General features: G+C 34.7%; 1 protein-coding gene and 1 long non-coding RNA gene across 3 annotated transcripts in view; both read right to left on the reverse strand.

Moving 5' to 3' along the window:
* On the reverse strand, positions 1-2849 carry LOC109857964. Of its 2 annotated transcripts, XR_002250561.1 has the most exons (4): positions 1267-2849; positions 394-610; positions 191-298; positions 1-80 (listed from the first exon to the last, which is right to left on the reverse strand). It is a non-coding gene; the product is annotated as an uncharacterized LOC109857964 (long non-coding RNA). The 2 variants fall into 2 exon arrangements; XR_002250560.1 differs by lacking the exon at positions 1267-2849 and having other exon boundaries at positions 394-696.
* Positions 2850-3888: 1039 nt separating this feature from the next.
* LOC109857958 (high mobility group protein DSP1) overlaps positions 3889-14677 on the reverse strand; it is a 12144-nt gene continuing 1355 nt past the window's right edge. The window contains exons 1-6 of the mRNA XM_020434770.1: positions 14482-14677; positions 8946-8993; positions 7478-7696; positions 6495-6658; positions 6107-6281; positions 3889-5864 (exon numbers count right to left, since the gene is read on the reverse strand). The exon at positions 14482-14677 is cut by the window's right edge and continues 1355 nt beyond it. Coding sequence (XP_020290359.1) covers positions 5742-5864; positions 6107-6281; positions 6495-6658; positions 7478-7696; positions 8946-8993; positions 14482-14677 — 925 coding nt within the window. The 3' untranslated portion in view covers positions 3889-5741. The remainder of the gene's footprint in view (positions 5865-6106; positions 6282-6494; positions 6659-7477; positions 7697-8945; positions 8994-14481) is intronic.

The following is a 14677-nucleotide window of genomic DNA, read 5'->3' on the forward strand; positions in this document are numbered from 1 at the left end:
CGTAACGTTGATCGCAAATTTGCTCGTGCTCAGCTTGCGTGATGTCATTTGGAAGCTCCTCGCTTCTCGACGTGAAAGGTCTGCAATGCAAATTTAATTGTTTTACATTATTTGTTCGTTGATTGTAATTTATATCGACATCTCTCTTTACATCAAATCTTTCAAATATACTTTTTATTACAATACTTACGTGAATATGATTTTGAGAATATCACCAAGCACACCGTTTTCGCTTAAAGCATATTTTGCAGCTTGACAAATTACTTTCAACAAACAATCTTGTTCAGGATAGCCCAGACTGTTGTAAAACACACCAATGTCATTATTTACGAGCGTATATTTTGAGCCTAACAATCACACGTGTAATTAGAAGTGAGGTTTCGAAATACATACGTGTTGGTAGAGAATATATCTGCGTGTGTGTGGTTTTAATCACATTTTTTTTAACTTTCCAGTTTGTTTGTGAACAAGCTGTATATCAGTTGACGACTGAGACTTCGTTTTTCGAAATAACTTTCGTCGTAATAGTAGTAAGTGGAATTCCATTCGCTTGGCAATCCGTAATTCGCCTCGAAATAAAACGACATCGATACAGATTTGTCGGGAATGTCTACGGGAATACTCAAGGCAAAGAATACATATATATTTTTTTCAAGTAAGACAAAGAGAAAGTAATAAGTGAAAAATTTTAATAAGAGAAGTAATAAGAGAAAGAAAGCAGGAAGTGTGAGTTAGAGAGAGATGAAAGAGGGAATCAAGAAGCACGGTTGTGATTTCAGGTTTACCTGTGGTTTACCAATTAAAAATTGTAAAATAAAACTTGAAAATTGAAAACACACTGGTAAAAAATTGTAATAAAGCAGAGTAATAGATATCCTTTTTGAACTTGCAACTTTTCAGACGTATATATTTGTGTACCGGCAAAACACCTTTGTGTAATATACATGTCTTTTTGTGTAATTTGTATTTATACGTATATATGTAGTTTTTGATAAAATAAAATAAAATTTATAAAGCAATAAGCAGCAAATGATGATGTAAAAGGAGATGATACACTCCACGAATTCTGATGCTGCTCGCTGAAATAATATTATTTTCTTCACTATCACATCTTTTCTTGTATATCACATTTATGTTGTGTGGAAAGTTGCAATGTTTTTTTTTTTTTTTATCCTTTTTTGTTCTCCTGTCGTATCTTCTCATCACGAGACTCCGATCATTTTAAATTTCAAAAGAAATCAAATTTACGCTCGCGAATATACTCACACGCCTGAAGAAGGTGACCATTTGGACACGTGCACATTGCACGCAATAGAACCGCACGCTGTGGACGAGCGACATGTCGCTCGTGGACTGGCTGCGTAGTTCCAATGTGTACCACTCGTGGACGTGCGGTAGTTTACGGGGCGGAAAAGTGATTACACATTCTGTTATCAGCTGGTCGCTCTCATGATTCTCTCTCTGATATATATATATATATGTACACACATAAATTACACTAAAGCAACACACAGTGTGTAATTATGTAATTGATTTCTCTTTTTTCCTCACTTCTTTCACATTAATGCTTCTCTTTGTCTTTCCTTACGAAAAATGCATGCGTATTACATTAATAATTATATATATGTTTTGTTCTTTTTACATTTGGTATATCTCGTGAAATTTATAAAATGTATAACACGGGACACCATAAAATATCGTGTAGTTAATTGCGCTTAACATTTTGCAAAACTGTTCATACGCTTATTAGATTTTGTTTGAATTAGATTTGAAGATCCATTTAAATTTATTGTAATATTGTGTACAATAACTCGTTTATATTTTATTTTTCTTTTTTTGTTTCGCTCTAGCTACTCGTCATTTCGAATCGCTTGTAACGTAAGGTAAGTCAAAAGATCATACATGTGTTCTTTAATGCTCTATATATATGCGGTACATTTTTTTTAGTATATATTCGTACAATATATAATATTAGAATATATATTTTACATATTTAACATAATACAATATAATTAGCTAATGAAATGATGAACCCGTACAAATGTCGATTGTTTTTTTTGTTTACGCATTATGTACACATTCGGAAATGGATTGTTGGTGTGCTAGAAGAAGAAAACCCGTTTTCGAGAAATGTATTTTTTGAAAAGTTTATTTATCCCTAAGAGATATACAAAACAAATATTTCTTCTTGTGTAACTATCATAATTCCCCTAGTAGTATAACACAGGAAATTTATGTCATGATCCTTTTCAAATACTCAGTTTCTTTTTTCCATTTTTTTTTTTTATTTTTTTTATTTTTTATTTTAATTATCCATCGACAGATACCGTGTCTCACACAATATCAGTATCAGTTACAGTTCGCTTTTATTTCATAACCAGCTATATATGTTAAAATTATGCACATCTGCAAATCAGTATTAAAATATTACAATTTGATATTTTACAGTCGTTTTTTATTCGCATCCTCTAACTCCCTCTAGAAAAACAGGTTTCTTTTTATTCGTTCTGCTCATCTTAATCAATCATTAGAATTGTTATAATTTTTTACTTTTTGTTATGTCGAAAATGTGAGATACTGTGCCATGAAAAAGGGAAGGAAAGGGAACAGGAGGCCGGGGAGATTTTTTTTTGCTTAATGCTTTTAAGAGAAAGAGAGTGGTGTTTCAGACCACAAAAAAAAAAAAAAAAAAAAAAAAAAAAAAAAAAAAAAAAAAAAAAAAAAAAAAAAAAAAAGAAAGACAAAGAGGTATAAGTCCGATCATAACAAAGCTTTTTAAGAAAAAACGGAGTAGAATATGTATACATATATAAATATATAAAAGAATTGTGTCACCGTTATGTATATATATATGCATACCTCACATAAATATACATATATATATATATATAGTATATGTAAATACATAAGTATCTATATATATATATCTATTTGTATATGTATATAGACATGAGATACTTGAATTTATAAACACATACAACTCTTTATATTCATATATGTATACGTTTGTCTTGTTTCATCGACGACGACGACGAAGAAGAAGAAGAAACCAGTGAGATCCTATTCTTTCTTTTCTCTCGTTTCCCTTTTACACTTTGGCTTCCTACTATTCAGCTCCTCTCAGTTTCCCTCTCTAATCCCGAATACGATTAAAATCGCTGTACACGCTATAGGAGATCTAGGAATGTTAATATTACAATAAACGACAATAATTTATTATAATACAGCCTGCTGTACACCAGATGACTCGAGGCAGTACAAGACAGAGAGAAACGCCTTTGTTCACGGGGGGAGCTTAATCTTCTATTTAATCCAACTCCCAAAAAACATGAGTCAACGAAGCAAACGGCGATCATTTATATATATATTAATTCACGCGAGTTTTTACGATTTGAACGTTTCACGTTGTTTTTATTTCCTTTTATATTACTGTTGCTTTTTTTCCAGTGAATTTAAAAAACGAATGCGAGAGGGAGAATAGCGATGGCAAGGGGCAGGGACCACTTCAATATCAGACTAAAAAACAGAGAAAGAGAGAGATGAACGAAGAAATACAAAATGTCTTGTTTTTTTTCTTTTCATCGAGTGTTGTCAAAATAATAAAGAAACAAAAATAAGAAACGAAGACTCAAAAACGTTTCTGCTGGTATTGTATTCCAAACTAGAATCGGAGCTAATAAACATTTTGTGCAAGTTTGTTAAAATAAAACATCGAGATTTCGCACGCATCATCGTCTTCGTGATATCATATGAGCCAATTTAATTTTGTAAAACGAGGTAATTTTGCGGCTGCAAGTGACGGGCCGCCGGCAGCCTCCAAAACAGCGCAAATGAATTCGATAAAAGTATCTGAAGTTCGAGTTGAGTATAATAGTCGTCGTTTTTTTGTTTTTTTTTGTTACTTAAGTATTTCGATTTCGGCGATACCGTTGTTTTATTTCGCTGAAATATCATGCTACTATTTTTGATTTAGTATTAGATTTTTGCATAGAAAATGTCGATTTTACTACAACACTTCTTGAACAATTGTTGAAGAAGCAAATAATATCTCGTTTTGATTGTATGCAATAAGATAATAAAATAGTAACACAAAAAAAAAAAAACATTAAAAACCATGTAAGGAACAAAGTAATCAGTGTTTTGTACAATATAGTAATTTATTAATTAATTTATAATTTGTATATGTTCTCTACTTAAAATTGTGTGAGACGATATAAATGTTTTACCGAAATTCTTTCAAATTTTTCTATAAATTGTCATAATGTGTGTAAGTATTTTGCGACATATCATATGCAACAATCTAATAGAAACTTCTAACTACATGCACACACATTCTCTCTCTTTCTCTCTCGCTCGCTCGCGCTCTCTCCTTCTCTCTAGCACACAATTTTCTCGATTACGATTTTCTCTCGCATCGAGAGTTCGCTTATCAGCTATATAATTAAGGCTCAATCACGAGATGGCTCGTTAGCATCTAATACCGCCATATAATAATCAGAAAAAAGTACATCTCATGCTCTTAAAAAAAAGATGTGTAAAGGTGCAGAAAAATTCATCTTAAGATACATGTACACTTAATTCTAAACGAACTTACAGCTATCGCAAAACAATGGATATATACGTCAATCAAAAACTGAATTACATGTATTAATATAATAATCGCAAATACAAAGCGGCCCCATGCCCCCATGCACGCGCGTTCGATATAGATCAATTCGCTAAAAAAATTATATCTCTGAACAGCAAAACAAAGCTCTCTGTACAAGGATATACAATCATCATCAAACATTTTGAAATGGTTTTTATGTTTCTGCATGTTATTAAAAATTAATCGCTGGTGACGAATGAACTGAACTGAACAAAATTCCCCGAAAAAAAGTATAATATATTACAACGACGCGACACAACTAGGCTTTTTTTTTTCTTTTTTTTCTTTTTTTTTTTTTTTTTTTTTTTTTTTCAAGCGAGGATCCGGGAGAATACGTTGAAACTTCTTCTTTGAAAGTTCGTTCTTCCGCGTCATTCGCCGCGATGTGACAAAGAAGAAAGTACGAGTACTTTTGCCGTGTCAAAAAAAAAAAACCGCGAACTCTGCGAGATTACAACCGATCTTCCGATTCCCCGCTGCGATGCCGTTATTATCGCGACGTTTCGTCATTAGTAAATTAAGCTATATAGCTCGTAACATAGCGTCGGGACAGAGCAAGAAGTCAACAATGATTGAGCCCCTGCGCCTTCCATCCGGATGAGAGAGAAGTATGGGCATCCGCCGATCTTCTTATCTCTTCCACGTTTTTTCTTTTTCTTATAATTCTGGTTTTCTTTTTTTTTTCTTTCTTCCGCTATCCTACTAGCCGCTTTACATCATCATTACTATCAATATGTTAAAGTACAAATGTTTCATTCATGCAATGATCCTCAAACATTCCTTTTTGCTCTCGCTCGTTTAAGCACTCACACATACCAGTTTTTCCTTTTAAAATAATTACCATAATTAATGCAGATAACTTTATCATTATCGTAAATAATCGGGGAAAGAATTAGGGAGGTTGATTGGTGGGGACTGTTGGAGAGCTTGATTTGTTGGTTGGTTGGTTGCTTGGTGATTGGTTATTTTGTTTTCCTAGTGATGGTAGTATAAGTACGCTCACGCTAAGGTCAATGGTACGTACAGTAGGTGAGGTATGCTTTCAGGATGAAGGACACGGGGTGATAGATGAAGAAATTTCGGCGTGCATCCGCTATTCGTCGTCCTCCTTCCACTCATCCTCTTCACTGTCACTTTTTACATTTTGGTTCGCCGGCGCTGCTCCCACCATCGGGGCGCCGTCGTTTTGTATTTTCTTTTTGTACGCGGTCATTTCCTGCGAGAAACAAACAGCATTTTCTGTTTACTTCGGGATCGTTTTTTTTTTCCGCACGTTTTGTCACAAGTAAAAATTATTTTGTTCCGACGTAATGTGAGAAAATATATAGAATTTTGTGTTTCTGAAATCACGGAGCTCCGATATGGGAATAGTCAACGATAATAAGACTCATAACAAATCTTAGAAATAAAATTATACCAGAGATAAAAGATTTCGCCACACAAATTCAAATACGTTACCCTTTCATATCGAGCCTTGTCCTTCTCTGCCATAGCCTCGTATTTAGATTTGGTTTCAGGATCTGCGTCCGACCATTTCTTGCCTAATTCCTTAGCTATATCGCCTACACCGTATTCGGGATTCAGCATTTTGACCTTGCCACGTTCGTCATTACAGAACCAAAAGAAAGCGGATCTGACAAAGAATCACAGCAAAATACATTTTTGATATACAAACATTTTACGGAAATCTTTCTAAGATAAATTTTTACAAGCAGAAATTTTTTGTTTTAATTCAAATCACTACGAGTTTATCGTACTGGTGCTTTATATATTTTATTAATTATTAATCAACAAATTTGTTTCTCAGAATCAACAAGATAAATTATGTACAATGGCGAAAACTTACAGAGATCTCTTGGGAGCATTCTGATCCTTGATGTGTTTACGTTTTTTGCCCCTGCCTTTATTTTCTCCCTTAGGCGGTGTGTAATTCTGCATTTCCGCGTCGTACCTCTTCTTATCTTTTTCTGCCATTTCGTGGAAGCGCTTCTTTTCCACATCCGACATGGTCTACGACATACGATAGTCAATGTAAAAAAGAAGAGCTATTTTCTATACAATTAGGTCAATAAAATTTTTCTCCTGACTGAGCTTTTCTCTCACAACTCATGAAATATGCGATATTAATTTTTAATAAAATTTCGAAGAAATGTTCGATTGAAAAACTTTGGTATTGGATCAGATTATGTACTAGATGTGTTGAATTTGTTTCTTTGACAACAAGGTTGCGAAATCTTCGCATACATCGCGTGTTTTCCTTATCAATAATTTCTATTCCACTTCAGCGAGATGAAGATTGACAGTTGAACGAGGCAAAACACGTCAAACACAATGACGCACTGTTACACTTGCACATTACGTATCTCGAGCATACATATTATTTATTTAGAGTCAAAAATCGAAATAGCTTTTGCGAATTTACAAAGCTTTTAATCAAACATTTCTCTCGTTCTTATACTGCAGATCATAGAACAATAGAATACACGATAGTTTGATGATGTTACAAAGTGTGCGAATTGTTTCTAAATTAGTATATTTTGACAAAGTTTTGATATTTTAGCTAAAACACAGACAATTTATCTACTATTTATCATAATCTAATATTATTTGTTAGAATTATATGTTATATATTTTTTTTTCTTTATGTACTTATGTAAAACATTTTGTTAAATACATTTGTGTGTTTTGACAGCGAGATTTCTCATATTGCTTTTTACTGAAGGAGTATTAACGCTATTATTTTTCTCTCTTAAGAAAAACGCGGTGCTTACAAACTTTTGAACACACAAGGTAGTGTATGTAACACAAAGTAAATTCGACGAATCTCACCTTCCACCTCAGCGCACATTTTTTGGAGAACTCTCGAAAGACGATCTTCTCTTCGGGATGTTTCTTTTTGTGTTCTTGACGACATGTCTGCACGAAGAAAGCATATGCTGTCATCCGTCCTCTTGGCTTTGAATCTTTTCCTCTCGGCATATTGTCCCGTTGGAGGGTCTGAACGTTATTTTGTTGAAGATTATTTTGTGGCAACTGTTGTATTTGGTGCTGAAATCCAAGCAAACGATCTACAATGTAAAATACTGTCGTCGAAAAAAAAAACAATAGCGTAACTGTTAGAACGCGCTTGAACAACATCAACAGCTTCTACTTTTTATATGTTGTATAAAAGAAACGTCTACTGTGAAGAGAAATGTTCTCTTCTTATATACAAAAAAAAGCAAATGCTACGTAGCAATTTCTTCTCTACTTTTACGTCAAGAGAAAAAAAAATTCAAACTTCTTTCTTTTTCAACCAAAAATTTTTTTCTAGGTTTTGAAGAAAATTAAAAGTACACAAATAAAAACCGAACTTTTTCATTTTTTTTAAATCAACAAAAGTTTGTGTACGATATGTACAAAGTAAACTATATATTGTCGTATTATGAGAAATTTGCGTAAGAGATGAAATAAAAACTTCGCACGCGCGTTCGACTAGCTTGTGAAAAAGAGTCGTAAAAAAAAAAAGAAAAAATGCGAATTTCGTAGAAAGATCGCGAAATTCAAACAATTAGCCACGTAGTCTTAACTGCACGACCGAATTTAGTAGTAATTATTTGCGATAACTGAGACGTGTTTGTTACGCACTTTACGTAATACGACTTGCGTGTTAAATTAATGAACGGCTGCGGCCCGCGATCTCACATTGACAATGAGACACACGTAACAATGCTTGCCGTAAACGCGATTTTGATTTTGTCAAGTAACAATGGTCGTTATATTGTACGTACAAGCAACATTATAATTATCACATCATGCACATAATAATTATCTTATTGTTATTACATAACATTATGTAATAATAATATTATTACAAGCACAAAAGAGAGATACAAGTTCTTAATATTGCTAGAAATTATTTTAACCATTACATTCACTTTGGCAAATAAAATTATATCAAATATATACATCGACCAATTAAAATCGATTTTTTTATCTTGTATTATCATTGCATGTGTGTGTGTGTGTGTGTCTGTGTGTATGTGTTTGTGACACAATATCTCCCAAACTCTTTGAGAAAAAGCAAATTTTGTACACACAGTGTTCGTTGTTTGATCATTTCATACTCGAAGTGTGTTTTCTTGCAATGTTCTTCTTTGCAGTTTATTTTCCTGCTTTACGCACATTAGTTAGGCACAAACTTGGTTTGTTTTATTTTGAACTCTTCGAACACATGACATTACCACACTTATATAGCCATACGTACAATATAGACCGTCATTACTCCGGATTGTGGATAATAATAGTTACCACGTACCTGCAGAAATAATCGGAAATCTAGTTGACCTACGTGCGGATGTGAGATCTGCCGGCAAAATAACTACTATGTAGATTCGACATTGTTATTGAGTCGCTCTCCACAAGTAATGCGAGTGCTTTGTGCATTTTTAAGCATAAGAGCTTAACTTATTATTTTTGTATGCTCAAAACTTTCAAGAATTCGCTTCCTCTTTTACATTCTCGGAAGAAAAAGTTAACAGAGAACACAATCTGCGAAAAAACTCGCATTACTTATGGGGTGATCCAATATATCGCATTACATGTAATAATGTCTGACTTAATTAATTATATATGTTTGGCTTCAATTACTTAATTAGGTAAAAAATCTGCTCCTTGGGTTCTTAGAACTATGTATATGTTTTTTTTTTTTTTTTTTTTATTTCTACGCAGTCTTTTTTTTCTATATGTATATAAATATCTTTAAGAAAATCAATTTTTTTTTTTTCATGTTTAATTGCAGAAGAAAGCACTTTTGACATGATCGAAAATAATCTTGTCACTTTGTCTCTCTTTGTTTTCCCGCGATCGTGTAACATTTGATGTACTCGTTGTGATATTGCAAGGGATTAAAAATTGATGCCTCTTGGGCCGCAGGCGTCGCATTACGGTGTACGATTTCCTAGGTCTGTGATGATAAAAATAAAATTAACATCGAACATAGAATAACAGCCGGGATATGTACAAGTTATCTCCCTTCGAAACGTCGATGTGAAAAGAAAAAACCAGAAAATAAAAAACCCACCAGCAGTTTACACTCGCGATTATCGTTTTGTTTTTGCAAGAAGTATTCTTTCGCGAAAAAAGTATCTTTCACAAGTATCTTCCCGTTAATCCACCAAAACATTGGTAACAAAAAAGAAGAAAATGTTACATCTTTCGATCACAAAAATTATAAAAATTTAGAAATTAATCAAAGATACATAAAAAACAACGTACGTTTAAAAATTATTAATTATTTCGTTACGTAGAATAAATGATCGAAAACTAAAGTCGGAACACTAAAAATAAACAATAACTTTGTGTGCGTGTGTGTGTAGCAGTCACATACTGTATACACGGCCATTTGTGTTACCTCAAATGTGTTACTCTCTTTATTTCAAATAATTATCTTTGAATTTGCACCGAGTTTTTAAAACACAATTTTCACGGTATTGACACTTGATTTTCAACAATAAATGAAATTTTCAAAACAAAAAAAATGTTGTACACGTGTAACAAATTCACGTGAAAAAAAAAATACAGAGATAGAAAATGCTCGCACTTCAAAATCAACCAAAATTGTTTTATTTTTATTTTTGAGTGAAAATTCGTTGGTAATCAAGTATAAATTTTATATTTATTCTCGCGTCATTTGCAATAAAAAAAAAAAAAAAACTCAATCTGTAATTGCAAAACGAAATCTATCAACACTTCTAATATGAAAACTTGATGTGATAAAAGTTGGGTGCCAAGTTCAAAGATTTTAGAAGAACTCTCTGACACTCATGTGCTCTCTGAATGTGTCAGAGAGTATCTGTTAATGAAAAAGTAAATTATATATCTGTCCTCATATGCTAAAACTGCGGCTCGATATTGTACCCTTGTGTTGGAATAATTTATATAATGCGAATAGAGAAATGATGAAGAGTAGCAAATTAATAACGAAAGTAAACCGTATGTGTGTGTGTACGTATATATCTGTATAACAACACATCGAATCAATAATGAACCATATAAAGAAACTTGAATGAAAAAGCGAACAACGTTTCTGTTCGTCGGCATAATATTTACGATGCGTGTCGCAAGCCTATCTCCAAACTCTAACATACACATCTACAATACCGTACATTTCGCATCACATGTAGAAAAAAAGTCTCACTTATTAAAAACGCACCCCGTAATTTTGTTAAACAGTCGAGAAATGATTCCGACTTCTTTGATAGTAGTTGTTTGTGATATTTTCCACATTTTCAATTTTTATTTTTAGAGACAAAGAGAAGAAAATTTTTTTTTTTTTTTTTAGATTTTCTACACGTCGCACATATAAAATCACGAAAGTGCGTTGTTCCTCTCCCCGAGATTATCATCTCGAAAGTGCGTAATCGGACGGGATCAATTCATCACAAACTTTCATACGTGAACTTTCATGTGTAGCCTAGCATGCTGTATATATTCCCGAACAGGATTCCGCTTTCGTTACACCGCTACACACAAGCTCCGATTATCCGATCTCGCGATGAGAGAAAATCGCCTACGATCGTGATCCTTTCGATATCGCTGTCAACATGTGTGCAGTTAATTAAGATCGTGATTAAATTAAGAGTAAGGTAATATAAATCACAGATTTCTCAGAGGTTGAACTTCAAAAAAATAATTTGCTTCCTGCGTAGATAAACATCTAACGAAATGTTACCACATACAAGTGTTCAATACATGGAAACACTCAAGTAAAAAAAAAAAAAAAAAAAAAAAAAAGTAACATCCTTGTACGCGCGCACGTACACACATACGAATACCAAGTTTATATATATGTTACACGCGCATGTTCAATATTTATGTGTGTGTGTGTGTGTGTGTGTACGCGTATATATATATATATATTTTTTTTTTTTTATGTCACGCGCAGCTTATTTTAGCGATAAATATTAAGTTTCAAGTTTTACTTGTTTTGACGTCATCTTTTCTTGATTTTTTTTTTTTATCTACTGCCGCATCACAGTCGAACTGCGCGATATTACGACAACTTGCGAATATACTCGCTATCACTTTCGGATTTCACTTATTTCTTTTTTTTTTCTTGCGATAAGAACGCAAAAAAAAGGGGAGGTAGCAACCGGCCGGACTCGCCAAACGCGAACGCACTTACGAAGAAGGCCGCACGAAACCCGGAATCAATAGCGGACGGCGGATGTACAGACGGACGGACGGACGGACGGACGGACGCGGCGGACACGGAGCGCGGGGCGAGAGTCGGTGCGCGCGAATCAGGATGGGAAATGCGAACGACAAAACGCGCGAAAATCCCGGAGAGTCCGCTTTGCCCGAACTTCATCATCAACAACCACCGATTGAGAAGGGCCCTAAACAATTCAAAACCTCAACCGCGATGTGAGAATTACTCGGACCAGAACCGAGTGAAACAAAAATTTCACATTAACCGTTTCCGTACTACACTCGCAAATAAATAGTGCAGCGTAGTGTGAAAAAATTCATGCGCACACACGCTTGTAGCTCCGCTGTCTACTATTCGATGAAACGATGAAACATGATAACCTTGAGAAATATGATGAAACAAGAAAAAATTAAAAAAAAAAAATAAAATAAATAAAACGGTTTCTATTTTGTATGAAACATAAACGGTGCATGTATAGCCCAAGCGCTTTTGTTCAAGTTTCTCATGTATCTCATCAATCTTGTCGAGTTGAGAAAATACGAAAAACTCGAGCGAGTCGATCTTCAACAAAACTCAAGATCGTCCATGTTAAAGAAAAAAAAAAAAAAAAACGACAAAACCTGCTTGCTTGTGACTTTCTTTCCGCGCTGATTGTGAAGAGAATTACACATGTTGCTTTCCCCAAAAAAGAAAAAACCGACTCAAAAAACTGACCAAAAAAAAAAAAAAACCGTAGAATGCGAGAAGCAAGTGTTGTCGACTTGGAGAAGACTCGCGCGCGTCACACACAAAAGTATTTCGTGTTAACAAATTTAGAATTTTTTTTTACATAGGAAGATTCTAAGAACTGTTTTTTTTTTCACATACGTCTGAGGAACATCAACGCACAAGAGGCTATTTCTTATCCCATTATAATCGTCATCTGCAACCGCTTTTCTTTCTCATATCGATGCCACGATGTTTTTGTTCGTCGTCCATATCTCAATCCAGAAAGTTCGGATATCGAAATTAGCTATCAACAGATCCAATTACAAATGTCCAGCGAAGCAAGTATCTAATAACCGATGCTCTCACAAGCTGCACGTAAATTTCTTTACGGTGTCTAACGAACGAGACTTCAAATATGTACATACATGGAATCTTTCTTGTGGAATTATTGTACAAACGTTTGTTACCGCACTTCAAAACTTAACGAAAAAGAAAACATCATTGATACACTTTTCTAATTTTTTTTTTTTTTTCTAACTGGCACCGTATTTTCGACACAATTGATTATTTAATATCATCATTCAAAGCTCGTCATCTCTTATTGACCAACTTCAGAGAGTTTGGTGAAATTATATTAAAAATAATTATTTTTTTTAAATTCGAAGTCTCGATGTTACTAAACTCGTTCGAATAGAAGATATAGTTCTATTCACAAAGTATATCAAAACAAGAGAGCCAGAAAATTTACTTAAATTATCTCGAATGATATGTTAACTGATATCACCATTATCTCACACTCTAATTTAGAATTAATCGTTTAAAAATTAATTACATACTTGAACTCCGTGTGTTTCACTTGCGATTTCCTATATGTAACTGCGTAAGAAAAACAACAAAGACAAGATCGAAGGAACAAAGCGTCTTCAAGTCGACACGCACACACGAAAGCAACGAATTGAATTAAAAAGAGAACTTGTGTAAGTCCCCGCAACCTATATCGAGCGTATAAGTGATTTTTTGTTCAGAGTTTCCTCAATCCTAGTTTTTTTAACAAAATTTTAACAAAGATTACTGAACTAACACACAAATCTAAAGCTAACGTTTCGTCGTACAGTAAATTTCTCGATTATACGTCGATTGAACGGAAAAACCTGAGGGTAAATTTAAGAGCTAAATAGAATGGATATTTTTCCCGCGCACCATGCTGCGTTAGAGGCGGAAAAGTTTGTCAAAGTGCCGCGTGGCCACCTGGTCGAACCTGGTATATCTCTCCTCTCTCCGTGTTATAGCCACCCGCTCGCTCGCTCGCTCGTTCGCTCGTTCGTTCGTTCGTTCGTTCGTTCGTTCGCTGCGCGCGCGAAAGCTGCCGAAAGGCCGGTTAGCAGGAGGAGCCAGGGGGAGCAAGGTGCGGAGCGAGGTCGCCGCGTTTCGGTCTACGTATACATACTACATGACGTGCTACAAAGACGTCGCGTAAACGCCGTCCCATTACCGGATAGCCGGTTCTTGGATATAGCGACACAAATTCAATTTGCGAGATAAAAGATTGGTATTTTCTCTTTTATAAAATCTGCGTCGTCATTTTGTTTCTTACGCCCCGACGACGAGAACGCGATATGGTTCATGTGTGTTGTATCGACTATGTTATATAGATTGTCTTTTTGTTTCGTCAATAAGAACGTTGACACGAGAGATCTGACTCTGTGATTTTTTTTTTTTTTTCCGATCGACAGAATCGAAAAAAATGACTACATATGTCCGATATATAACGGGGAGATATCTTGCGAAAGTGTGTATTAAAAGCGAAAGAGGAAAAGACGCAGTTTTATCGACATGGGAAAAAAAAAAAAAAGCCCCTCGCAAAAAAGAAGGCACCCTTTCTCCCTTTACAAGGGAACAATATATAGCCTGATTCGTGCATGTCGCAACATACCGGGGACATAACGGTAGGCGTGGACGTTTGCGTGGTAATGGGCGAGAGATGTTGCTGTTGCTGTTGTTGTTGTTGCTGTTGATTCTGAAGTTGTTGGTGCAGGTTATTCTGCGCGGCGGCGTCCATGACTCCGCCTGGATACCACCACTGGACGCCGGGCGGCGGTGCGGAAGGTGTGCCGGGTACGCCGGCAGAG

This window comes from Pseudomyrmex gracilis, unplaced genomic scaffold (assembly GCF_002006095.1).
Source record: "Pseudomyrmex gracilis isolate BER0280 unplaced genomic scaffold, ASM200609v1 scaffold_178, whole genome shotgun sequence".
Taxonomy (NCBI): Eukaryota; Metazoa; Arthropoda; class Insecta; order Hymenoptera; family Formicidae; genus Pseudomyrmex; species Pseudomyrmex gracilis.